The sequence below is a fragment of the Cavia porcellus genome, unplaced genomic scaffold, assembly GCF_034190915.1.
Source record: "Cavia porcellus strain 051 isolate PalLab524CR breed Dunkin Hartley unplaced genomic scaffold, mCavPor4.1 scaffold_13, whole genome shotgun sequence".
Lineage (NCBI taxonomy): Eukaryota > Metazoa > Chordata > Mammalia > Rodentia > Caviidae > Cavia > Cavia porcellus.
In genome coordinates, this window is record NW_026947496.1 from 30,584,319 (window position 1) to 30,611,020 (window position 26,702).

General features: G+C 45.0%; 1 protein-coding gene and 1 pseudogene across 2 annotated transcripts; both read left to right on the plus strand.

Annotated features, from left to right (window-relative positions):
* Positions 1–262: 262 nt before the first annotated feature.
* Positions 263–26,096, plus strand: Rab4a (RAB4A, member RAS oncogene family). 2 transcript variants are annotated; one of them, XM_005005220.3, is made up of 9 exons: positions 263–602; positions 14,808–14,896; positions 15,074–15,154; positions 17,040–17,154; positions 19,938–20,000; positions 21,259–21,375; positions 22,691–22,786; positions 24,777–24,898; positions 25,496–26,096. In XM_005005220.3, the coding sequence occupies exons 5-8, from the start codon at positions 19,988–19,990 to the stop codon at positions 24,890–24,892; spliced, it is 342 nt and encodes a 113-aa protein (XP_005005277.1). In that variant the 5' UTR covers positions 263–602; positions 14,808–14,896; positions 15,074–15,154; positions 17,040–17,154; positions 19,938–19,987; the 3' UTR covers positions 24,893–24,898; positions 25,496–26,096. The 2 variants fall into 2 exon arrangements, with proteins under 2 accessions (XP_005005277.1, XP_003473560.1); XM_003473512.5 differs by lacking the exon at positions 14,808–14,896 and having other exon boundaries at positions 266–602; positions 21,221–21,375.
* LOC111757887 (small nucleolar RNA SNORA2/SNORA34 family) lies at positions 6,756–6,884 on the plus strand (annotated as a pseudogene).
* Positions 26,097–26,702: the final 606 nt, after the last annotated feature.

The window sequence follows — 26,702 nt, forward strand, 5'->3', positions numbered from 1 at the left end:
TTTAGCCCAGGATGGTTTTAGGATGCTATTAAGATGGGTCTTAGGAGACTTGATGTGGCCCTGACCACGCCCAGATGGACCAAACTACCAATCAAAATTCAATTTCCAGTAAAAGGTTACCTCTGTGTTTCCCTAGGAAGGCGATTTTGAACTGCCTGGTTCCCAGAACCCAAACACTGGGACCGGACTTTGAGCCACGCCCCCGGGCCGGGCGCAGCTCCCAGAACGCACAGTACCCCACCCCCACAGCCCCGCGGTGCGGCTGCACGCGGCCTCGCTCCTCTGCGAGGGCAAACGGGTTGCCTCCGGCCGCGCCCCGCCATCCGTGGCAGCGACCCAACCCTTCGGGTAGCTGGCCCGGCTGGGGTCCGTAGTGAGGCTGACCGCGTCCTCCAGACCTCCAGGCCGCCTTCCCTGGTTCCCGGCCCCGCCCCCTTTCTGCGCGTGCGCAGAGCCGAGTCCCGCTGGGCCGCATCCTGTGGCCCGGCGCTCGCCCTGGCTCTGAGCCCGGTCCGCTGCTCGGTCCCCTGTGGGCTCCCACCGGACGGGACAGACCCGCCGAGACAGCAGGATGTCGCAGACGGCCATGTCCGAGACCTACGGTAGGGCCGGGAGCTGGAACGGGGTCGAGTCGGGCCGCGCTGGGCCTCGGAGTATCAGGGGCCAGGATCTCGATGGTCGGACGGCGCCGGGAGATGGGGTTCGGGGTCTGGTATTGGGAATCGCTGGAGTGTGGGGGATTCAGAGGTGTCGATATCTTAAGGTATCGGGAGCAGGGATCGCCTGGTGTCAGGGACCCGGATCAACCGTAGGTTTCGGGGGCGTGGGGTCCTAGCCGGGATCTGAGGGTGTCAGGGATGTCGGTGTCTGCGGTGACTGCTGGTTTTTTATATAGGGGTGTCAGGGTCTGAGGTGCCAGTACTCGGGTTCACGCCTGACCGTGCGCAGCGCTGACGACCTGCTTTTTCAAGTTTCCTCCTGCTTTTGCCTGGCATTTCTATCCTGGCGTTGTTTTCCTTTCTGGGTTTAGTTTAAATAGCTCAAGGTTGGGGAAGCCAGTACCAGATGTGGAGATGTGATTTCAATCGCAGTGGTCTCCGCGAGGGGGGAATAAGGCTTAGGGCCACCACTATTTCTGGGTACTTCTAGGTCGGTTGTTTGCTTTTTCCTGGTTTGGAATTCCTTTCATTGCACTAGGATCACAACGAGTTAATGGTAGATTAGCCCATCTCTTGCTCAGGAGACCTTTATGTTCTCTGTTGTTCACACTCTGATTTTAGCCTTTGATTGGTTGCATTATGACATATCTCTGATTTATGAACTTACACACCTTGGAAGACCTGCTTTATCTTTGTTTCCCCTGCAGTACCCAGACCTGGATGTGCAGGACAGATATTTGTTTGGATAAATGAAAGCTTTCCCAATGCATATATTGTATTGCTCTTTTCCCCACTGTGTGATAGTATTAGGATTGAGTGACATTTGCCAATCCCTCCCTAGTTAATCTTTCATTTGTGTACCCTCAGACAAAGATTCAGACTTGGGGTGTGATACTCCCAGAAAGAAGCAGCAGTCCAGCACGTGGAGCTCAGGCCATCTTGGCCTGCCTGCTGGCGGGGCATGTGCTGTCTGCTCCTACATGTCAGGCCAGTGCCCCCGAAAGGCTCTGAACCCTATAGAAACACCACAAACCCTTCCCTGGCCTTGTGGAGTTTACAGTCCAGCGAGGTATAGAGTGCTACTCTAGTTGTAATGAAAATTGAAAGGCCAAGCAAGATTTCTACAGGAATGTGGTCCGTACAAGTGTGTGATAAAGGAGACTCCAGGTAGACCCTGCCAGGGGAGTGGGAGGAAGCCACTGAGGAGCTATGGAGAGGATTAACCTTTGAGGGGATAGGAACTGTTAAGGGTGTTGTACAAGGTATATAGGATGCCTAACCCACCACCATGACTCTTGGTGACCCTAAGGCATGATGTCTGTCTCTAGAAGCCTAAGGAACCCTGCAGAGAGCTGCTGACTTCTCAGACCCCTGTTGTCAGAGTGCTAGGCATCCCCCAAGTCTCCACATGGTCTGGTTCTACAGAGAACCACAGTGGAACATGTCACCAGCAGAACAGGCAGGCCCTGTAGCCTGCTGCTTACCCTAGACTTTTTCTTTACCTGACCAGGAGCATGGGGGGTGAGGAAGGTGCGTGTCAGAGAACTGAAGAGCTCTGGGGACAAGGGTTTGTGCTATAAAGCAGTATTGCCTTGGCACCTGTACCTTACCACAGACACAGCTGAACTTGTAAGCATCACAGACTAGCTGTTGGAACTTGGGTCATAAGATTGTGGCTGTTGGCATTACCCTGGGTACTTTCCAAATATGTTTTTACTTTTACTATCAGAACTTCATTCTTTTTTCCAGCAGAGGAAATTTTAAAAACTAAAAGCTAAAAATAAATAAATACATACATACATACATATTAAGAGCAAGTGTAGCTGTTGATGTTGCCAATCCAAAGTAAAAAACTCACCCAAAACTGAGGCCTAAGCTGTTACCTTCATTTACCATTGGCTATATTTGCACAGCATTGTTCCCCAAAGCAGCAGTCAGGACTCCTCCCTGTAGACATTCTCCTTCTAGCTATGGAGGACTGTTTGCTTAACCTTGAGGTTTCTTTGTCCCCTGGCTCACATTCTCTCTCCTATGAAAGGAGGCTCTGTCACCTGATGGGATGTGATGGAGAATACCAGCCAGTGCCTTCAATGTGCTGCTGGTGAGCTGCATCCACTGCTCACTGGCCTGTGCCTCTGTCCATGGGCTGGCAGTGCGCCACATACTTCTGCTCTGAAACCACTAACCACCTGAAAACAGTACTTTATAATATAATAGAGAACTTACAGTGTAATACAAAATTAGAATGTTAAACTGATACAACAGTATCCGTATTGAAATCTTGGGTCTGAATGTCACTCATCTGAAACCATGCCATATTGAGTCCCATGTTCTCACAACCTGTTGGGTCAGCTTTGCCAGTGCATCCTGAGGGGCTGCACCTCAGGAACCTCAGGCCTAGGGAATCACCAGTCATCCTCATGTAGCTCCTGACACCAAGCAGTGACATCCAGAAAGGAGCTAAACTCTTATGTGATAGGGAATGGCAAGGCATTCTTCTAAAAATCAAAGAGCTAAGAAAGTTTGACAGTAGGGGAAAAAATCAAAGAGAAATCTCGACACCTTAGTTTATACATTTGGGAATGGTTTGGGAAACAGAAGAGTACCACTCTAATTGCTGATCACATGGTCATTTTTATTATGGTATATACCTCAGAATTTTCATTTATGCTTCATTTTGAGAACAAGTATTTTGGTAGTTGGTATAATTTTGAGAGTTATCAGGGTATTGTCTTTTAAATATGTAGTATCTTGTAGCATGTTAAGGGTTGAATTGTGTACTCTAAAAATTATTCAAATGCTAACCCCTGTGAATGCGACAGCATTTGGCAATAAGATCTTTGGAGATGTAATTAGCTTGGATGAGGTCACGCTAGATTAGGGCAGGCCCTAAATCAATGACTGGTGTCCTTATGAGATAAAGGAACCTCAAACAGACACATGCAGGGATAATGGGTTGTGATGATGGAGGCTGAGATTAGAATAACACAGCTGCCAGCCGAGAAGCCTAAGAATGACTGGCAGCTACCAGCAGTAGAAGGAGACAGGGAGGCTTTTTCTAGGAGCCTTCAGACAGAGCCTGACCCTTTCAAGCCTTGATTTCAGACTTCCAGCCTATACGGGAGTACACTTCTGCTCCCAGCCACCCATCTTATGTTCCTTTGTGATAGGACCCCCAGGGACTCCAAAGAGGGTGGCAATAGAAACATAATTTTTGAAATTTAGACTTGAGAGTGAGGAGGATATCTCAGGAAAGAAAATTAGAGTTAAGTCGCCTGCTGCCAATAAAGTGTATAATAAGTTGTCAGAAAAATCACTTAAGTACCATCATGTAGATAGCACAAATGACAAGACATGTTAACAGTGTCAACAAAGGAAGCATACAACATCAGGAAAAGGAATGTTTTTTAGATTGAATAAGTCTATGCTTGTAAAGGTCTGTGTTTCTCTTTTTCTCACTCACTGAAAATTGGTGACCACTTTGCGAACCAAAGTCTGGGAACCATGCATCAGTGCTTTACACACAGGGATGCTCCGAGGCCCCCATTCTGTCACCTAGGTCCTGGGGTGAGGGTGGATCTGAGTAGCTAGACACTGTACTATATTATAGCTTCTTGCCAGACAACTTTGAAAACCGGTTTGTGACCACTGTGACAGCCATTTGCACCATAAAGCATCCCAGTCCATTCCTGTGACTTCACCTCTGACACAAGGGTACTTTCTGAACTTACATTTCAAGTTTCATCATTCACTCAAACTAAGAATCTTATTTTTAACTCCCTCCCTACCCACTCTATCTTGGTGCCCTAAGGGATCTGAACACAGTGCGTCCCAAACCTTGTAGTCTCTCCTGCTTTTTCTTTTCTTTTTCAGTGTATGCATTTGCCTTGGAGAGAAAGGTAAAACCCATTTTAATTGTTCCTCTCCCTCATCTTCTAAGAGCTTGTTTGAAGGTTCTAGCAGGGGAGCGCAGCTACTTGTGTACCCTTGACTGAGGAATGGTCTTCCTCTATGGGAGCTAGTCGTCCTCTTCCGCTTAGCACACAGCTTTTGGAGGGACATGCATGGAGCGTTGAGGGAGGAAGGGGCCACCACGTAGCCAGCCAGATCACCCTTATATCCTCCTTCATCTCTTGTGTCCAGCTGGTTGCTAAGTCTTTTAAGGTGCCTTCTCAAGAGTTACTGTTTACCCTAGAAGAGAACAAGGAAAGTTAAACTGGCACCAGTTTCCTGGATCGTAAATCAGGAGAACAGGTTGCATTGCCCTTCTCCTTCAGTTCCTTGGCAGGTGTGGTTCTCTCCTCCTCAGGCCACTTCTGCAGGCCTGGTTCATAGGATGAGTAAGCTCCCTGGACCCAAAGAGGGGCGGTTTGGTCCAGTAGGACTAGAAAGGGGATTTGGTAAAATTTATTTTGAGATTCAGACTTCTAATAACTTAAAGTGTTGCCAGAAAGTCATAATTTATGTAAATGTTTCCAAAGATACCTGAGTTTCTGGGAAAACAATTTCATGGTAGCACATGTGAAATTACTTCTAGCTAAAATAATAGTATCTCTTCTGTTAAGTACTGTTTTGCCTTTTTTTTTTTTTGGCTTTAAGCATCTTGAAAACACTTTGTGTAGAATTATCCAAAACTCTTTCACAAGTCAGTATTCTACAGCTGGGTTATAACTTGGTGGTGGAGTACTTGAATGAGGCCTTAGCTTTGATCGCTGGCACTGAAAAAAATTACAAAATCACTTTTACCGTATATAATTTCAGGCAAGTGTATTGGTGATCCTTGCTCTGAATATTTGTTTAGGGTGAGAAGAAAGTTGGTGTCATTTCTTAAACTTCTGTTCTTTTTTTTTTTTTTTTTTGGTACCCGGGATCAAACTCACAACCTCATGATTGCCAGGCAGGTGCTTATGCTGCTGAGATAAATCACTGGCCTTGAATTTCTCCTTTTAAACTGTCCTGTAGAGATTGGTCAGACTGCTAAGATACATTTTTTCCCTGTTCAATAACTCCACTAGAAATCTGCTACTGAAATTGTTCACAAGAAGCCTCTGGACTCCTTGAGTCCTCTGATACTATCTGTGTTTGTTGTCTGTCACTGTATCAGAATACCTGAGACTGAGTAAGTTTTTTAAAAAGAGATTTATTTTAGCTCAGGGTTCTTGAAGGCTGGGGAGTCCCCAAGCATGGTTCTGGTAAGGGGCACGTGGGTGTGTAAGGAAAACGCAGATGTGAAGGGCAGTCTGGCTTTATTCAATACAGTCCTGCAGACCCAGCACTCATGCATTGGGATTACCCAGTCCCACAGAAGTGGCATCAATCCCGTTTTGAAGCACTAAATTGTCACTGCCTGAAGGTCCTGCCACCTCTCGATAGCCTTATGTTGGGACCAAAATCCAGCATAAGTTTTGGAGGGGTAAACTGTGTCAAAATGTAGCAGTCATCTTCAAATATAATTGCAGTTTGTGCTGGTCTGATTTCAGCAGTGAATTGTGCACTTTAGAATAATATTTAATATTTGTGTCATTCTGTGAATATGGAATAAAGTCTAAAATGACATGAGTGTAGTGACACATGCATGTAATCCCAGTAGTTGGGGGAGACTGAGACAGGAAGGTCACCAAAAGTTTGAGGCCAGCCGTGGCTACATAAGAGAATTCAAGGCAGCCTGTGCTACATAACGAGACCCTGTCTCAAAATTTTTTTTAAATTAATTAATTAATAAAAGTAATTTTTAAAATGACATACAAGGTAACAATATTTAAACAATAGATATAATGACACAAATCTACTATGCTAGAGAATAGGTCATAAGTCAAATAAACCTCATATATCTTCACATTTTCTTCCTTTGAAATTCCCTTCAGGCACTCCAGTAAAAGTTTATGTTGACCAGGGATTTGGCCAACACAGTTAAGTGCATGATGCCAAGTGTGGTACCTCAAGCTCAGAGTTATGCTACAGGAAGGCACAATCCCACACCACCCAAAATGACAAGTTCCTCTGTGACAATACTTTGAGGCCTTAGTCTATTGATCTTTCTACTTCTCTTGGGTGCTCTGCTTTTGCAATTTAAGTTGTCTTAAGAAGACTGAACATCTGGCCCTGAATCAAGGCCAGCAGTTTCCTGATGCTGAAGCAGGAGCCTAAAGAGATGTCTCTCTATGGTCTGTTGGGCATTTCAGAACTTAGGCGGTAAAATAGTCAATTTGTTAGAAAGAAACAGCTCGAAGCAAACACCCATCCACCCCCACCCCATGAGTGGCTGTGAGCGTGGCAGGCTGCGGTGGTCCAGGACAGGAGCCACCAGGCATTTACTGGGACCTGTGCCATGCTGGGACCTGGAGTGCCAGGAAACCAAGCAGTACCCCTCCACCCCCCCCCACCCCCCCCCACCCCCCCCCACCCCCGTGAGCAGCTGTGAGTGTGGCAGGCTGTAGTGGCCCAGGCCGGAAGTCACCGGCATTTCCTGGGACCCACACCATGCTAGGACCTGGAGCTCCGGGAAACCAAGCAAACACCCCCCCTCCACTGTGAGCAGCTCTGCAGTGTGTGGGCTGAGAATCAAACATCACATCTCTCCTGCTGCCCCCCACTGCAATTAGCAAGTGGGAGCCGGTAATCGGTAATCGGGACATCCCTTGAGAGGTTGATCATAGGCAATGTAGCAAATAGGGGGATCTCCTTCTACCATGTCTTTGAAGGCAAATACTTTTATCTCTGTTTTGCTTTGTTCTAATTAATGGTGTTACTTTAGCCTGTTTTGTTTTGTTGAACTTCAATATACATGAAAGTATGGACAGCTATTTTGAAGAGAACAAGAAATTCTGACAGTCATTAGTGACTTCCCTATTGTCGGTTCTAAAGACCTAAAAACGCCTTCCTCATTCCGTTGGATCAGTTTTATGCTATGTTGTTTTGTATGAATTCTCTGTAGGCGAAGACATGGACAACTATTTGGAAGAAAACAAGAGACAAATATGATAGATAGTGAAGAACTCAGGTCTAGCTTTGAAATTTGTATCTCTTACATTGCTTTCTTATGTCCTATTTTGTTCTGTTTTGTTGTGTTTAATTTTACCCCCTTTAAAATAAAAATTAAAAAAAAGACTGAACAAAATTTAGATGTGATAAAGGACAAATCATGAAATGCTAATAAATTATGAATGAAAGGCTATATTTTATGGGGATGTTTATCGTTTTCTTAAATATAAAATTTTAATCATGCAGAAAAGCAATTAGGATTTCAGAACAAAGCTTCTCTCTCCTTTGTCATAACTAGAAATATATGTAGACTGTATGTAACATTCCAACTGTGTTTTGTTTGCTTGCCTGACCTGTATTGTGGCGGTGCTCACAGAGTAAGGGTGCCTAGGCACTGCCCGTGGGGCTCTGTGAGTGTGTGCTGCAGCTCAGTCAACCCTTCTGATCAGAGTAAATCTTTCCTTCAGAGTAAGCTGTAAGCTCCTTGGAAGCCAGTGTTGGCAGGGGTGACCTTTTGTCCTGACTCTGAAAACTCCCGAGCACAGCTAGCCTCAGCAAATGCTGCAAGAGGCTAGATTTGATTCCTTCTGGGAGTTGATATATTTGCCTTTCTGTTCTAGAATGTGAAACAAAGATCCATAATAACCAGGACATCCCAATTTTGGGGGGGGGTGAGACTGAACCCAGAGTCTTCCTCCTGAGCATCCTCTGCCCTTGTTACTATTTTTCATTTTAAGACAAGGTCTTACTGAGTCATTCAATTGCCCAATTTGGCCTCAAATTTACAATCCTCTTGCCTGGGGATTACAGGCAGGCAGCACCACACCCAGTTTAGTATTTTCTATGTGGTAAAAGTCATTTGCATTCTGAGAGTGTAACCCTAAGCCTAACTAAAGCTCTTCTCTGCATTGCCTTGTGTGGACAGAAGAAGTGACATAGACATCCACCCAGAGCTTGAAAATAGTAAAATAAATGTCCCTCTGAGAATTCAAACCTAAAACCAGCACACGGACTTCACAGGCATGTTTCAGAGGCCCCTGTTGAAGCTGTCATGCTTGACTTGAGTACTGAATGGCACTTCGTGGCTGAGGAGAGAGTGTGATGAGCAGGTGGACACTGGTCATCCATGGAAATGACAGAATGCATGGCAGGCTGGGCATGGTCCATCTACACACTACTGGGGTGGCCACACCCAGAGCCTGGGGAGACAAATCTGTTGTGCCCTGAGTCCAAGGTCACTATATGTTCTGACTCCTGGCTTTGTCATTATTGTTCGTCAGGTTCCCTTCACTGTGGCAGTCAAGCTGAAGGAGGACAGGTTTATTTTAGATCAGGTTTCCAGGGGTTTCCATCATGGTCTGTTGTCTCCTTTATTTCCAGACCAAAGGTGCAACTGAGCATCATGGTAGAATGTAGGACAGAGAAAAGCTGCTCACCTCGCGTTCGCCAGGAGGTGTGCATAGTGGGGTTCCAGACATAGTCCCACAAACGTCTCCAGGGGCCCACCCTCCTAAAAACCCCATCGTCTAAGTTTCCAGCACAGTGTTTCAAACTGTGAGCTCGTCAGTACACTGATGCGGTCAGAGCCCTCATGATCTAATCACTTCCTAAAACTCCTGCCTCCGAACATTACTGCACTGGGACCAGCTTCTAAATCCAACCCCTAGCAGTTATTAAATGTTTGTTGAGTGAACTCTCCTTGTTCTAAATTTAGTCTACTTATCAGTCCTGTAATTATACTTTGATTTAATATGACCCTGAATAAAACATTAAAGATTAACAGATTTTTCTGTTTCATAGATAATGGACTGTTCCTCTTGGTTGTTTTGTTTTGTTTTGTTTTGTTTTGTTTTGTTTTGTTTTGTTTTGTTTTGTTGAGACAGAGGCTCACTGTAATTCAGGCTGGCCTTAAACTCACTGTGTATCCCAGGGGGCCTTGAACTCTTGCTGCAATCCTGCTTCAGCCTCCTGAGTGCTGGGATTACAGGCGTGTGCCACCACACCCAGCTTTATTCTTGGTGGTTTTGCCAAGCAGAACGTTTTCATCTGGCAAGTGGCAGAAGCCTAACTCAGAATACCTAAAATAATAAGAAAATGTGTTATTTAAAGTAACTGGAGAGGAGATTTTAGGGTTTGTTGATTCAGAAACTCCAACATACAAACAAGGAGCTAAATTCTTTTCGCCTCTCTCCTCATGGTTGCAAAATGGCTGCTGTGTGCCGTGTGAGTGCGCTTCCTCATTATGACCCATAGGAACTAGAGGCTTCTCCTGCATTCCTGAGATGAAAATCTTTCCCTCTCCTGGCTGGGCTATGAGGGCAGGTCCAACTGCCCTTGCACTGCTTGACTTGAGCCTGAATTTCTAATCCGCTCTTGTGAGGGCAAGAAACTAGAACTGCTGGCTTAAACAGTCATTCTTGTGCTAGGGCTTTGGGAACCCCAGTTTATGTTGGGTCTTTAGGGAGATGGCACCTGTGTAGTCACTTGCTTGTGTCCTGTGCTGTGACCACCTCAGAATGGACCAGTGGGTATCCTCCTGATGTTCCATTACATCTGTCTGCTTCCAAATAAGCAGGTGGCTATTTCCCTTGTTATTTTGCAAACAGCATGTACTTGTATTTAATTTTAGGTCTTTATGAACTAGCTAAAAATCTTTTGACATTTTGAAGACTAACATCCCTGTTTAGAGCCACTTTGTGATGATACCCAGAAAAAAGAAGAGAGTCATTTGCTGACTGTGGCTGCTTCCCCACTTTCATATTGGTACCTTGGGCAATTTCATCATAAATATGTTCATGACCTAGGACATTGTACCTGTTACCCATCTGCATGGGATGAGGTTCATACTCTGGATTATCTTTTTAAATCACAGAGGCTACATACTACAGATGCTTGTAAAACTGTGCAGGTTAAGATGGTTATTACAGTATAGTATATCATTATATAAACAAGTTCCTTTAAATGCTTGCAGGTATGAAAGCTGTGTGGGTTGACAGGGACCCACTTGTTTCCTCTGGCATGTGCTCTTTGCAGTACAACTGCCCATGTTTTCCCACAGGCAGGGCTGTCGCTAGCTTCCATGTGGCATTGGCATTCTGGTGCGCATTTTGGACATGATCTGGCTTAAGAATGCTAGCATCACCTTACAGTCCTGTCTCCACCCTGTACCAGGAAATCTGCTGAAAACAGGTGCAGTGCCCAAGCTGGGGTGTAAACCAGGCAGAGGTGGGTTGTCTGTACTGCCTCCATGCCTGTCCCTATGACTGCTGTGCCATGAACCTGGGTCCCTGCCGGCAGAGCTGACCCAGAGGCTGACTCCCTCTGCATCCATGCACACGTGACCCAGATTCCCACCCTGGAAACTGTCACTCCGATGCACACGCTGGTTGACCATGTCTTCTGCATGTGATCTAAATGTTCCCCAGCAGAAATCAGGGTGGAACCTTTATACCTTTACAAGGTAGATTTCAAGAGGCAGTGAGGCAGAGGCTCTGAGTGTGTTGGAGCCCATGTCATAGGGTCAGCTGCTGAGGAGAGGGTGAGCCGGCAGGACTGCCCTGTCCTGTCTCACTGCTCACCTGCCTGTCTGCCACGCAGGTTGCAGGAGGAGGCGTGCACCAGACTCTCCCTCTCTCTCTCTCTCTCTCTCTCTCCCTCCCCTCCCATTTTCTGTTTTTGTATTCTTGGCCCTAGTTGGAGTATTCTATAGGACATCTTGATAAACTACTTACCCCTATTTCTAAATAGAGTAGTTGGCAGAAATTATCCTTTTGTAAATCTAAATCAAACCCAGCAGCCAAAACTTGTTTCCTGTTTGAGGGCTGCTGTGCTCATTAGGCCTCTTTATCTATGTTATCTATCTCCTGTGCTGGCAACTAGCTTCTTTTTCTGGGCAGTTTTCCACTTAGAAGAATAATAGTATTTGTAGGTATTATTGCATCAAGTAGAAAGCAAATAAGAAATGCTAGTTTTGATATTGAATAGCTGGCCAAGCCCACTGCTAAGATTCTTTCTTCCCACATCAGCCAACCTCATTGAGCACCTGGCAGTCACAGGTTTGGGAATCTGAGCTACAGATACACAGTCCAGTCCTACATGTCAGTGCTGGATTTGGTGCAGACACACAGCGGCTCGCCTGGCTGCCTCTGCAGAACACTGCCTGTGCTCCTCTCTGCTTCTTGTTCCCTGTGCTCCACAGGCCACTTGCTCCATGCCCAAACTTACTGACTCTCCTAATCGAGCCTCTCTCTGGCATTGTGCCTCTCTGTCACCTGAAGAATGTGTCTTCTTTTGTCTTGTGCCCCCAACCTCTTTGTGTTGCTGTCATCTGTGACTTCAGGGCTATTTCTCCTTTAGCAGGTCCTCTGCTGTGCATCTTGCTCTGTCCCCATTCCCAAAGATCTGGTGCCTAGACACCATGCAGCGAGTTGGTTGGCACCTGGCTTCAAGGTTCCTCCGCGTCACCTCTTCTTCCACTGCTTCCCAGGCTCTCTCTATCCGTTCTCATTGCTCCCATTCAGGTGTGTGGGTTCTGCCCATGGCCCTTGTTAGGTAGCACTAAGCAGCCCTTTCTTCCCCTGCTCTGCACATCAGCAGTTTGGAACCTCCTTAGGAGGTAGAGAGGAGAGTGCCTGAGAAGGAGACTGCTCTCACTGCTATGCATTCGCCAACCCCTCTTATCTCAAAAGAAGTATCAGCTTGTGCCCAGATGCTTGCGTTCACATTACAGGCCATCGAATCTTCTCCACCCCTTCCTGATCCTGTGGAGTAACCTCTACTCTGCATTCCCCATCTCCTCTTCCCATCACAGCCACACTTTTTGTAAGAGCTTTCCAAGAAGCTATTGGTATTTTTCATCTACAGCATCTGGCTTCACACTTCAGTTGACTGTAATTAGGACACTTTCTCTCCCTAGTGGCCTTGAGTATTTCATTTCTCATTTTGTGATTGGCCCTTAAATAACTGCTGCCCAAAATCCCTGCCATGCCAGCTCACATATATTTTCAGCTTAATCTCTAAATCTGCAGCTCACATTTTATCTCAACATTGGTTCCTCTTCAAGAACCTTCTTTATCTCGGTCTTGGTATCACAAACTCTAGCACAGTGGTGGCGGAAGTGTGGCATGCATGCCACAGTGGACTGCTTGTCATTTAAGAGGTTCACCATCACTGCCCTAGACCCAAGAAACAAGGAATCCTTCCCCTCATGACTCCATTCCACCCATACCACAATGCCTCCCGGCACCAACTCTTTCTCCCAGGAGGAGACTTGTGACATGACTTTCCTCTAACCTCTGGGAATCTTAAAATCAGAGTGCTTCTTAAAGAAGCTGGGAAGACTGATCTGTCTCATCACTGTCCCAAGAAGGCAGCACAATGTCATCACTGAAGGTGACATCATTTTCTTGAAAACTCAAGACCATCCCTAGCATCAATTGTAAACTACCCACTCTGCCCTGGCCCTCCAGCCCTCTCTGCTGTCATGATGCCTTGGTGTGGCAGCTGCCACACTTCTAGGGTCTAGGGAGTAGTCACAGGTGTCAATCACAAAAGCATCACCTGAGGTTCTACCTGCTGTCCCTTTCCGTCCTGGCACTGTGATGCAGCTAGAGTCCACCATCGTGGTTGGTATATACCAACCAGGCATATACCACAGGTAGGAGGCTAAGGGCCTGTTCTTCCTTCATGCAGAGCAGTCTTCCTCAGTGTGAGCCTCAGCTCAGCCTCTGCCTGCCCAAGGGAGTCTTTAAGGATTGCAGTTTAAAGCTACTTTGAGCACAGTTGCTACCAACATTCATATAGGAGTCCATGTGAACCTGAACCTTTCATGCCTGTGAGATAAATGCTTGGGAGTAGAAAAATGTTGTTTTACACAAAACTGCCAAACCTAGGGCCACCTTTCACTTCATGGCAAGGTCTTCAGGTATTGGGGGTTGTCCATTTGTCCTTCCCCTTCTGTCAGGTTTTGCTTGACATGTCTTACAGCTCTGTATCTTATGATCGATAGTCTTGCACACTGTTCTGTAAGTCTAACTGCCTGTAACCACTTGGATATCCTTTGGGGGTCACAGAGGCTGAAGCCTCCAGGGCAGATGTAGTCCTGAGAAACAGCTAACAGGGCCAGCTGGGCACTAGCAGCTCTCTGAGCAGCATCACTGGGGGAAAAGCAGCCAAGGCAGGGAGCTCTCAAGAAGGAATATGGAGGTGATGCTATCCAGTGTGCACACAGGGGAACCTGTGGAGCCTTTGTGGCCACAGAACAGTGGGCAGCAGGGGCCAGCTGTGTGGGTCAGGGCTGGCGCCAGGGTAGGCAAGGGGGAGAGAGCTGTGGTGTGCTGCCTCCAGCTAAGCAGGGCTGGAGTTCTCAGTTAAAGGAAGCCCTGAGGGCAGTGAGGGGTTCTTGATTCTACTTCATAGTTAACTAATTCCAGCTTGGAAATCCAGTATTCCCATTTTGCAAACTGGTATTCCAAAGCAAATGTATGACAGCTGATAAAGAAGAAATGAAGAACTCTCCACACGGACACCAAACATGCCATATTGCACACTCAGTGTGCCGACCTGAAGTTGGCCTGAGCTGTCCTCTTCATAAGCTAGGGAGGAGGGAATAAAAGCAACCACACAAATCCATGGGGCAAACAGACTCATACCTGGTTTGTTTTTTTTTTTTTTTTGGTGGGGGGGTGGCTTTTTTTTCTTTTGTTGTTGTTCTGATGTTTTAAAACAGGATTTCACTATGTAGTCCAGACTGATTGTATACTTTGGGTGATCCTCCATGCCCAGCTCACAACTAACTTGAAGAAAAGAAAGACGTCCTCTAAGCATCATACACTCCTGTAATCCCAGCACTGTAGGAGGCCAAATCAGGACAATTGCAGTTCAAGCTGAGCTTCCATAATTTAGTGATTTAGAGAGACCCTATCTCAAAGTTAAAAGGGGTGGGAATATAGCTTGGTGTGAAGGCCATGAGCTCAAAGGCCCAGTACCTCAAAGAAAAAACGATGTGGTCTTTTCAAAGGTAGCTATAACTAGACTTAACTCTTTTGTACAGAAAACACTTGAAGTCTCTAGGTTAATTTTGCTTACACCTGAGTATGCAGATTTCTTTGAATCATGGCTAGCAGGGACCAATTTTATTCATTATGAAAATAGTTTTTAACCTTCCAGCTTCAGGAACAGCTGCCAAAGAGTGCAGTTTGGAAAAATCACTGAATTAACATGTGAGTGGAATATCAAAACTACACAAATGTGAAAAGGTAAATCAACATGTGTTTTGTCTTTTTCACAAAATATTCAGTTACCTGTTATCTGTGTCACATTAACAATAGGATTTTATTAAATTTTATGATCATTGTCTTTTGTGACTTTGTGAAGAATAAATGCATAACACTTTTTTTAAAGGTGTTTTTTCACAGTTTCTCTTTGTCTTTCAGATTTCTTGTTTAAATTCTTGGTTATTGGAAATGCAGGAACTGGCAAATCTTGCTTACTCCATCAGTTTATTGAAAAAAAATGTAAGTGATCCCCAGTAGCCATTCATTCACATGTCTGGTGGAAATGTGCTGAAGCTTAGATTTGCTTACAGTAAAACCCATTTTTTTCCAGAGGAAAAAAGTCATAGCTTAAAAGCACTTTTAAATAACTTTAAAATTTTATGTTTTTAAATTTTCAGTTATATGATTGAATTTTTATTGAGTTAGCATTTCAGTTCAATAATGGTTCAGTATATAGTTGTTTTCCTGATACTACATGATGATATAATGGTGGTAGGCTAGCAAAGGGAGGCCCAGGCAGGAGTCTTATTTGCTGATGAAGCAGCCAGACAAGCCCCAGGGACCATTTCAGATCCACATGCCCTATGGCCATTGCTGTGCTCTGTCCTGGTTTGCTGGTGCTACACCAAGATGGGAAGGCTGGCTGCCATTGATGGGTGTTGCCCAGGTAAATGAGGCTGGTTCTTTACTCCAAACTGTATGAGACCCCAGTGGCTGTGAGCTTAAAAGACCCTTAAATAAACAATGTTATGATCCTGGGAGAAATTGGAAAATGACCTACGCAAACAAAGGTAACTTTGCTTCATGAAATATACCGGAAACAGGAATGTCTCAGCACCTCAGTAAAGGAGATAATACAAGCAGTCTTGGCAGAGGGTGGTGATGAAAATAAAATTTCTACTTCTGTCAGTAAAGTGTTAGTTGGGTCTCTTGCTCAATGACCAGGTTTGGTGTAGACTCTAAAACCATTTCTGCCAGGAATTTACCTCAGTAGCATAAGCACCTGCATGGCAAGCGCAAGGTTGTGAGTTGAATCCTCAGTACCACAAAAAAAATAAATAAATGAAACCAGTCCTTCCTGGGCTAAGGCTCTTTACATGTTGCCAGATCTTCAAAAATAATGCCCTACGGCTGGGGATTTAGCTCAGCGGCATAAGCACCTGCCTTGCAAGCAGGCAGTCCATGAGTTTGATCCCCGGTACCGATAAAAAAGAAAAAGACAAAAAAAATGCTTCAAAAATAATGCCCTAAGGCCACCAGGCAGGCCCTGATAACCTTTCCTTCCTTCTGGAATCCCTGGAGGCCACAAATGTTCCAGAAGTGACAAGGGACAGATTATTTTATTTCAATGGCTGGGTCACAACCAGGATGTTCTTGACCTTTGGTTACTGCTGAGTCTGTCACCCATGTTGTATTTGGCAGCCTACCTCTAGCCTGCTTCTCACCCCAGCCTGCACACCTCTCCTCTAGAGCAGGGGCCCCTAGTCCTGTTGGAACTGGGCCACACAGCAGGTGGTGAGCACCAGGGATCAAGCGAAGCTCCCTCATGGCTTGAAGTCCCACTGAGCTCCACCTGTCATATCAGCATTAGATTCTCCTAAGAGCATTAACCCAAGTGTAAACTGCACATTGCATACCCCTTTGAATCATCTGAAACCATCTACGACCAACCCTGATCTGTGGGAAAATGGTCTTCCTTGAAACCAGTCCTTGGTGCCAAAAGATTGAGGACTTCTGCTCTAGAACACCTGTCCTCCAGAACAGTTGGAAGTCACCACCTCATTGTAGACCAGGTGCCCTGCCTGTTGCTGGACCCTGCATCCTGCAGGGTGTGCTATCGGCCATCATCATGTGAGCTCTCAGTAGTGGGTACCTGGATATCTCTGGTTCAATCAGCCACTTCCTTCAAATGTACCATGTTGAGGGACTTGAAGGAAAAACTTTATTGTATTTTACTTAAAATAGTGAATGGTTTTTATCAGCGGGCATTTTGGAGAAAGGGAAAGCTAAGATAAACTGCATTTTCAATTGGTATAGCCCTTAATTCTGTTATTTATATAAATGTATAAACCTGTTATGCTAATGTCCTAAAATCAAAAACCTTGTTCTTGTTTTTCTTTTTTAGTCAAAGATGATTCAAATCATACAATAGGAGTGGAATTTGGTTCAAAGATAATAAACGTTGGTGGTAAATATGTAAAGTTACAGATATGGGACACAGCAGGACAAGAACGATTCAGGTAGCTTTTCTTCTAACTTGATAAAAATATTCAAAAGAATTAATTGTATTTTTTCACAGTATAGGGTCTTACCCCCCAACACCCTCCCCGCCCCAGCAATGACTTCAGATATTCCACTCTGGAAGCTCTTACAGATACGACAGCTAAACCTTGGCTTAGTTGCATGCAGCACTGATCCTAAAGGTCACCATAGAGCCTCAGTAAGGCCCTGGAATTTAAAGCCCAACTCACTGTCAGGAGCATAGCACTGTGCATCCACGGTATGCGTTCAGACTGAAATGGAGGCAGAGTAAGGTACAGACACATTTTTCTGTATCTCCCTTCTAAGGAGGAATTTTTTTTAACCTCATGTGATGGTCGTTCTGTTGAACGAAGCACATTGTGATGAATGGCATACATCCCACAGAACATTCTGTCCTCTGCTCTTAGGTGACAGTGCAGTTGCAGCTGTGCTTAGGATGATGGCTTCAGGACACTGCTGATGAGGACAGTTGCTTGGTTAGCATCCTGCAACCCACACAAAAGCAAGATGGAGCTCAACATTCTAAAAAGATCCAGGCCAGAGTGTGCAGTGTCAAAACACCAGGATGACGCACAAACCCAGAAAAGCATCAAGCAGGGAGAACAGTCACATGTTATATTGGAAATTAGAACTGCATTGGACCATCAATAGCAACACTAGGAACTAAAAACACCAAAAACTCAGAAGGATACCTTCAGACATTGCACACACAGCCCAACTGTAAATTAAGTATAAGCATAAAAGCAGAATGCTTTCAGATGGGCAGGAACAGGAGGAAACCAAATTGTTTCACATTCACTGCTTTAGCTTAGAGCACCTGCTTTTGCCAGGATGAGACACAGCCCAGAAGAAGTGATGAGGCCTACAGGGTGCAAGGTCAGAGCAGACTGCAAAGAAGGGCCAGGACAGAATCCAGCATGTGCCCCGAGTGACCTCAGATTGCCAATGCAGGGCACAGTCAACTCCAAGACTTGTAATTCAGAGTTTCAGGACATTTTATAGAACTACAGGAGCAAATGCCAGAAAAGACTGTAAGGCTTATCATTGTAAGTGTGTGTCTCTCTCATGCCCAGAAGTGTGTGTACATACGTGCTCAGCACACATCCTTTCCTGACTTCATCATCCAATAAAAGTATATCAGTGTTTTACTGGAGAAACAGATAGAACACAAGATATACAAATGTGTAGGAATTTACAAGATTGCCTTACAATGGTCACCCCAGAGTTGGATGAGAAAGAGTGCAGAGGGTGTCCGCACACTGGAGATTGAAGGTTTCAGTCCAAGGTCTCAAACTTACTGCAGTGGCCTGTGCAAGTCTTTATCAGGAGGCTGATGGGTCTGCCAGGGAAAGTTGTAGAGTCTACGCCATCAGGCTGAAGAGTTGCACTGAAGCCAAGATGATATCCAAGGTGAAGGCAAAGACTGGTGGTCCTCCAAAGAAAGAGAAGCAGATCTGTCTTTCCTCATTTCCCCTTTGTACAGTCCTAGTGGCTCCTCCACACCATAGGATGTCGAGTTGCTGAGCCAATTTAGTTAAGCTTCTTTTAACAGAACTTCTCAAACTGACACGTTCAACCATCACAAAAAGAAAAACTAAGGGCTCAGAGCTTCTGCAGAGGGAAGCAGATGTCTGTGTCATTTTTAAGGACACAAAGGAACGTGTTACCTTAAAACTATGTATGTGTGTAAGAACCATGCCTGATGGGGCACACCTGTAATCCCAGGCTGAAGCAGGAGGATCAGAAGTTCAAGGTCAGCCTGAGCAATTTAGAAACAAATGAAACAAAACCACCACCAAAAACTATGTATGTGTGTTACACTGGTCAAAATTCCTTTTGCAAAAATTTTAATACATTCAAAAAATATTTTCAGATACTTACATTTGTAGACTTGAATAATTTATATAAGAAATCATCTTCAAATCTTTGTAAAATAAAGTAAGAAGTATATGGGAAGCTGGGTGTGGTGGCACACACCTGTAATCCCAGCACTCTGGAGACTGAGGCAAGAGAATTGCTGTGAGTTTGAGGACAACCTGAGCTACATAAACAAATAAAGGCAGTGTGAACTACATAGCAAGAAAATAAAACAAAAGAAGGAAGTAGGAGCCAGGAGTGGTGGTGCCCTCCTGTAATCCCAACCTTAGCCAGACTATATCACCCACACACACACGCCCAAAAAAGAGTCCTGTAGCTCAAGTTGAGAATCTGTGTGCTGTTTCTTGAAATGAGAGGCACCAAAGGGAATTCCATTTTGGTACTGGGGGGAATCTGAAAGGTTGGTAATGCTGGGAAGAAATGTTGCATGAAAACAAACCTTGAGGTTGAGCCCTTTATGGAGACAGGTGGAGTTGGGAATGAAAAAAGGAAGAGGTGGAGGAGCATCATAGATGCAGCATGGTGGTCCCCACAGAAGAGTGAGGACCCTGCTGAGTGTCTGTGCTCACCTGGGGTAGGGGAGGTCTCATCACGTGCACATACCTTAGCCTCCTTTTCCCATTTCATGGATAGTCCACTTGAACTGCCCCACTTTAGGGGATACCTTGCTGGTCCTAGCCTAATGTCTACTTCTTACCACTTTTTCTGACACAGTTTCCAGCAGAAAATGTCTCACACAAATGCAGGGATCAGGAGTACTGTCTCTTTTGAATCAGGGTCTTCTCTATGGTTACAGAGGAAGCATGGTGTTTCCATGGGAAGGTGGGTTTTTGTAGTAAAGGGTCCTGACTGGTTGAAAGTGAAACCCATGCAATTCTTCCAGGTCTGTGACAAGAAGCTACTACAGAGGGGCGGCCGGGGCCCTCCTTGTCTATGACATCACCAGGTAATGCCAGCTCCCCACGGCAGAGGCCACTCGGTACCCTCCATTCTGGAGGCCAGTGTTGGTGAGGTCCCATGTATGTGTCAATGTTCATGAGTGGGCATAAGGTAGCACCCAGAAAGTCGTTCAGCCCTTCTTTATGTGTCTTAGAGGGCTTTGATCTGATTCCAGCCACTATTCTACCATACAGAGCAAAGTATCTGTAAGGCTTGAGATTGATACAGCAATCCTATTTCACTGCATCTCTTAACATGGTGCCCACACATATTCTTTAAAGTCCACAAAACTTTATGCATCCGGAAATTCCAAAAGTGAGTTATGAGCAGGACATGGTAGCTCACACCTGTAATCTCAGCACTCATCATGCTGAGGCAGGAGGATTGTTGTGAGTTACCTGAGCTACAAAGTGTAGCCTGGGCTACAGAGTGAGCTCAAGGCCAGCCTGGACTACTAGTGAGACCTTGTCTCAAAAGAAGGAAATAGTATAAGTGATAGAACATTCTGTCCTCGAAGAACAGAAAGCTTTGACCTAGGATTTGTGGCACCATCCTAAATGTATGCATTCCCAGGGCACTGTTGAGGTTGTCCTCTTAGTTAGAACCATCTAGGAAGAGAACACCATATAGCCACTTAGGACATCCAAGAGGAGATGGCAGCTCTCAGTCCAGCCCTCTGCTTTGGCCCCTCTGGCAGTATGAGGCCTGTCCTGCCAAGGTCTCAGGAGTGCCTGCTCGTTAGTATGGCAGATACTTGGTCCGAGGTGGACAGACCTGGTCAGGTCCTGCTTTACTGGTGGCTGTTTTGTGACCTTGGTGTCTCTAGGCCTCAGGCTTTTCATGGCAAAGAAAGATAAAAGTAGTCATCGTCACCAAGTTCTTAGGAAGGAAAGTCTGCATGATGCATTCTTGTGAGACAAAGCACCAGCAGTTCCAGAACCCACTAAATGGCGTAGCAGGGTCCAGTGTTGGCCTCCTTCACTCAGAGTGCAATAGGTACTCGTGGGTTAGAGATGTAGGCCTCCTTTTCCTTCTGGACCCTCATGTTCTGTTGCATACATCCTGTGGTTCTGGCATCAAGGTGCATTCAAGGTGCTTAAGTTACGTGGAGGGTGCTGTTGTCCTGACCTGAATTGTTGAAAAGGCTTGTGAATAGTGCAAGTGACTGGAAAGAGTTGCTAGTTTTATAAAATACATGTATTATTTTCACAATCTTATGTTACGCAGCCGAGAAACCTACAATGCGCTTACTAATTGGTTAACAGATGCCAGAATGCTGGCCAGCCAGAGCATCGTCATCATCCTCTGCGGGAACAAGAAGGACCTGGACACCGACCGGGAAGTCACCTTCCTTGAAGCCTCCAGGTTCGCGCAAGAGAACGGCAAGTGACCTTCTTCAAGGGCAGATCTGTGCCCATGGCATTTTTTTGGGGTTTAAGATATCTTGAGTTTTGAGATTAAACTATATTTCAGAGATGTGGAATTTCCACTATAAATTCAGGCATATCCAGCCTATGTTCAGTATATTGCCTTCTGCCTACAAGTTACTGTGCAGATAAAAGCAAATGTATTAGCATTCCTTAATGGTCCATGGTCTCTGAATATGAGGTTTTGGGTTAGAGCATTGTCAAATCTGTTTTGAAATGATGTTGATGACATAGTCACTTTAAGTAGCAAGTTGAAGAGACATTTGGTTTACTGGCTTTATTTTACTTACATTCAGAAGCAACTGAAGGGGTAAGAGATTTAACTCAGTGGCATAAGTGCCTGCCCGGCAAGCACAAGGTTGTGAGTTCGATCCCTGTACCAAAAAAATGACCATTTAAGTCATAGTACTATGTGATTGGGCCAAAGATATAGCTCAGTGGCATAAGCACCTGCCTGGCAAGCGTGAAGTTGTGGGTTCAATCCCCAGTATCAAAAAAAAAAAGCAACTGAAAGTTCTCTGAATTTGCACAGAAAATACCCAAGACTGTCACATAAAGTTAATGCTTGCTTATGGATAAAAGAATGATAAAGATTCAGACATTTTATATAACTTTATCTTTGAGAGTTAACCAAGAACTAGAATATCCTAGTGTCAGTATTTAATTGGGCTCTTAAGACCCCAACCTGCTCTTACGATTTAACGGATTTTCTGCTGAGAGTAAACATGTAGTGAGCAGGTTAGGGTTCATTTTTGAAGAGCTGATTAGAATGTGGCAACAGAGGAGACAGGGTGGAGGAATGACCTTTGCCAGTGAGGACCAGAGGCCAGAGAAATGACTTTTTTCCCAAATGAGCCAGAACACCTTTCTCTGGGTCAGCAGCTGCTCTGGGGCTAAAGAAGCATTAACACAAGTAAGAACATCTCTGTGCCCTAGAAAGCATAAACGCTTGTGTGTGGTGTTTGTCATACACATAGACATTGGTGCTTCTCTGTAGCCAGCCTTATCCCTGGTGACCACTACCAGGTGGAGTCTGTTGCTCAACCCCAGATAGGGGTGAGCACAAGGTGATTGTTACTATTCAGGGACAGCTTAGCAATGCTAACGTTTTACATATAGTATTGGTTCTGTATTTATTGAAACAGATGGCCATAGGCCATGAATTACATTTTCTCTGCTATTGTAAGAAAATGCTGAGCAGTCTGTTAGTAGTTGGATATTAAGATCATCTTCTAAATGTGGCCTGTGTCTTGTTTGATGTCGCTTTTAGAGCTGATGTTCTTGGAGACAAGTGCACTGACAGGGGAGAATGTAGAAGAGGCCTTTGTGCAGTGTGCAAGAAAAATACTTAACAAAATCGAATCAGGTAAATCTCTCCCCTCAGTAGACACTCTTCTGTTTTAGCATCACCTTTTAATGAATTTAAGCACAGCAGGCCCCACCCTCTCTTCACCTTCCTCTCATGGGCTTGAAAGTCCTATGGCTGAGATTTGAGTCCCCCTTACCAGTGTGGCTTTTGCAGCTACCACAGAAAATGGGCCCAGCCAGGAGGGAGGAGGGTTTTGGTGGGAGGGTGTACTCTTAGAGTTGAGTCTCTTTGAGGCCCATCACATTCAAAAAAAAAAAAAAAAAAAAAAAATAGGCCTTGGGTGGCATCTGTCAGCATGCTGATCTGCAGGACCAGAAGTCCTGCAGGGCTGGCAAGCTGTGTGGGCTGAGGAAGTTGCAAGCAGAACATAAAAGGATGGTCACTGCAGACTGGGCACCAGCAGCCATGCTGTTGGAAGTAACTTCTGAGCTAACTAAATACACCTCAGTTGCAGTATACATTATTGTATTTATTACTACTGTAATAAATACAGTAGTAGGCAGCAATGGGCTATGTAGTTGCAATTTACTAGAGATGATATTTAGGTTCATTTCGCCAGAATTACACGTGCGCATTCACCATTTAATTCATGCAGTTAAGTGTCTGAGCTCCTGTCTTTTGTCAAGCTGAGTAAACTGCAGCCTTTGCCCTCAGGAAACTGTCTATCTTGGCAGGTAATTAAAAACAGCACTAATCTCAGGATAAGTTGGAGTGATCAAGAGGCAATACAGGCTTCCAGGTCAACATGGAAGAGGGGGCTTTCCCTAGCTCAAGCACAGAGGTTGCCAGGGAGGGCTTCCTAGAGGAAGTAGCTGCATGTTTAGAAGAGGGAGCAGCTGGGCAGATGATGGGGGTTGGCAGTAGAGAAACTGAGGAAGCAGAAGCAACCCTCAGTTCTCAGATAAGACCTGGAGCTTCGGCTTATGGTCGCTGGTGCTCACCCAAACTGTGCCCTGGTCTCTTGGCACCCTGTAGAAATCCTAGTCCTCAGCCACACCTGGTGTGGCACTGTGGATGCTCTCTGCCACAAGTCTGACATCCACCAGGTACAGTGAACTCTGCTGAACCCTATATCCATGGGATTTAGAAATCATTGTTTCTTTTCCTTTGTTACACAGACCCAAGCACATGTTAGCTGCCAGGCCTTGGCTCTTTCACATACACCCACAAATCATCACAAGCCTGTGTCAGGAGCTTTCGTACACCTGCGTTTACAACTAACTCCAGGATTAGAGGGGGGTCACACATGTGGTATGAAATGTTCTGTGTGTGTTTCCCCATGACTTACAGAACTGGCCTGTTGCACACATCTGGGTTTTGGCCAGCACCTTGCTGTTACAACCAGCCTGCACAGAGGGACCTCTCAGTGTCATTTCACACAGGCTGAGGGTATGAGATATGAGTTCCCTAAGAGGGCAGTATGTTGGCACGTCAGCAACTAGGCTCAGTGCAGGCATCACCTTTCCTCCCACAGAGAGGCGCATTACACAAGCCAGGGTCACAGGGGTGTTGTCAGAGTACAGTTTTACCTACCTAGTAAATGAACAGAGGTATCTCTGTGTTTTTAATTTAATTTTTTTTTTTTTTGGTGCCGGAGATTGAACTCATGACCTCGTGTTTGCCAAGCAGGCACTTACGCCACTGAGCTAAACCCCCGGCCCTGTGTTTTTAACTTTAAATTGACTAATTTCGCACACATCTCTACTCACAGAATTCCAAATTTAGCATGTACTAGAGTATATAGTAGAAAAATCTCCCTCCAGTGCCACCTCTCCTGTCTCCAATCACCCCAAATTTGAAGCCAGCCATTATCACAGCACTGTGCACTCTTTTAGAGATATTTAATGTCTATTCACATGAACTTTGTCATTTATCCTCACCTCAACACAGTAGCATAAAGGCATGGTGTGTGCTTCGCTTCACTTCATGTTTTGGGGGATCTCAGAAGCATAACCATTCTTCTAAAGGAGTCTCCCTTGGTCCTCAGGTGAATTGGACCCGGAAAGAATGGGCTCAGGCATCCAGTATGGAGACGCTGCCCTGAGACAGCTGCGGTCCCCGAGGCGCACACAAGCCCCAAGTGCACAGGAATGTGGGTGCTAGGAACAGGTGGGTACTCCCCAAACGAGTCTAGCCCAACATGCTTGAGCGTAGGATGGAGCAAGGGGTGAGGCGCTGCACCATGGCAAGGAGGGGAGACAGTGACAGAGCTGAGCCTCTGCAGGAACTCCTCATTCCCTTTCCAGATGGCTCTCAGCAGGAGTGGCTGAGACAGAAACCCTTCTCCCAGTAGACCAGGGAGGAGACAACCTTGACTTAAATTGAGGTTTCTATGAATGTGCCTTTTGCTGAAATAGAAGGCTCACTTCTAAAATTGGCAAATGTCTCCATTTAACTTTTGAAAGCTTTCTCCTTTTCCCATTGATCACAGCAGATTTCAGTCACAGCACTCTGGGCAGCTGAGGCAGATGGATCACAAGTTCATGCCCAGCCTGGGCAACTCAGTGACTCAGTGAAACATTGCCTCCGAATAAAAAAATAAAAAGGGCTGCTTTGTAAGACAGGGTGAAGGCCCAGGACTCAGTCCTCACTCCTGTCAAAAAATATTAAACAAAAGAAGAGGTGTCCACTAACTTTAGGCTTTAACCTTTATTTATTTCTACTTTATAACCAAGCAGATTTTTAAGTTGTTCTTAATATTTTCAGGTGTCTACAGTGGAATATGGACACCAGGGCTGGAACTCAAAGAATTTGAAGTTTTTTTTTGTTTTTTTTTTTTTTTTTGTTTTTTACCACCATCTCTTTTCTACTCTATGCAGAAGTAGATCTTTATGGGGAAAAGGCAGTGTGGGGTGTTATGCAAGCTGGTGTAGACATACCCAGCAGCCACATAATGAACCTGACCCCAATGGACAATACCATCAGATGTACACACATATGTAAAAACCTCTCGTTCCACACTTTCCCTCTCACCTTCAGCTTGAGCCATGACCTTGTACTGTGTATACCCCAGTACTGTCCCACTGCATGTATCCGTGTATGATATGACAGAATGTTGCAATGCAGTTTAATATTTTTTTTAATCATAGGAACTGAGAATCATTAATATGAGGTGTGCTTGCTCATCATATTGGTTATATTTATGACCTGATATTCAAAGACTCTGGCATTAATAGCCAGTGTGTTACTTATTTAATTCTGCTTTCCACATTCTGCACTGTGTTTATGTGATCCACACTTGAATTACCAATGATCATTCACTAACATCCTGAAATAAAGTGAAAGGCGGAGTTTGCCATGAACTGTACACTGTCTGTTCTTAGTTGACTTCAAGCTTCTGCCCAAGTCAGCTCAAAGCTCACCACTGGTGTCCTGGACTGTTGTGGACCACATGACCAGTACTGGGATTCTGGTGTGTTTGATCCATCCTCCCAGGTACACTTTGTCGCAGCACCGAGGTAACATAGCGAGCACTGGCTCCTCAGCAGCTTCTCTGCCTCCAGCTGCTGATCTGTCTGTCTCCCCGCTAAAAAGCACTGGTTTGCTACTATAGTTTTTCTGGAATTCAGTATAAAGGCATCGCTACCTCTATTTCAAATCTTCCATTGTGTTGTGTCCAGGGAGACCCACTAACTCTAATGCATATTAAAAGGATACTTACTGAGGAACTTCTTTTTAACTTGTGTTGCATAGTTAGATGCTCACTACAGTTTTGTGTTGACCCATTTTTAATTCACGTATATTATAAAGATTGTTCTTATATTGTAGGATGCTGATGCAAAAACTATATAATGAAAACTTTGTTTAAAGCTGAAATATAGTATTGAGTCAGGTTGAAAAGCATTCTTCAAATTATATAATGCCCTTCCACTCTGACTTTTTAGCCACAGATGGGTAAATTTAATGAACGTTC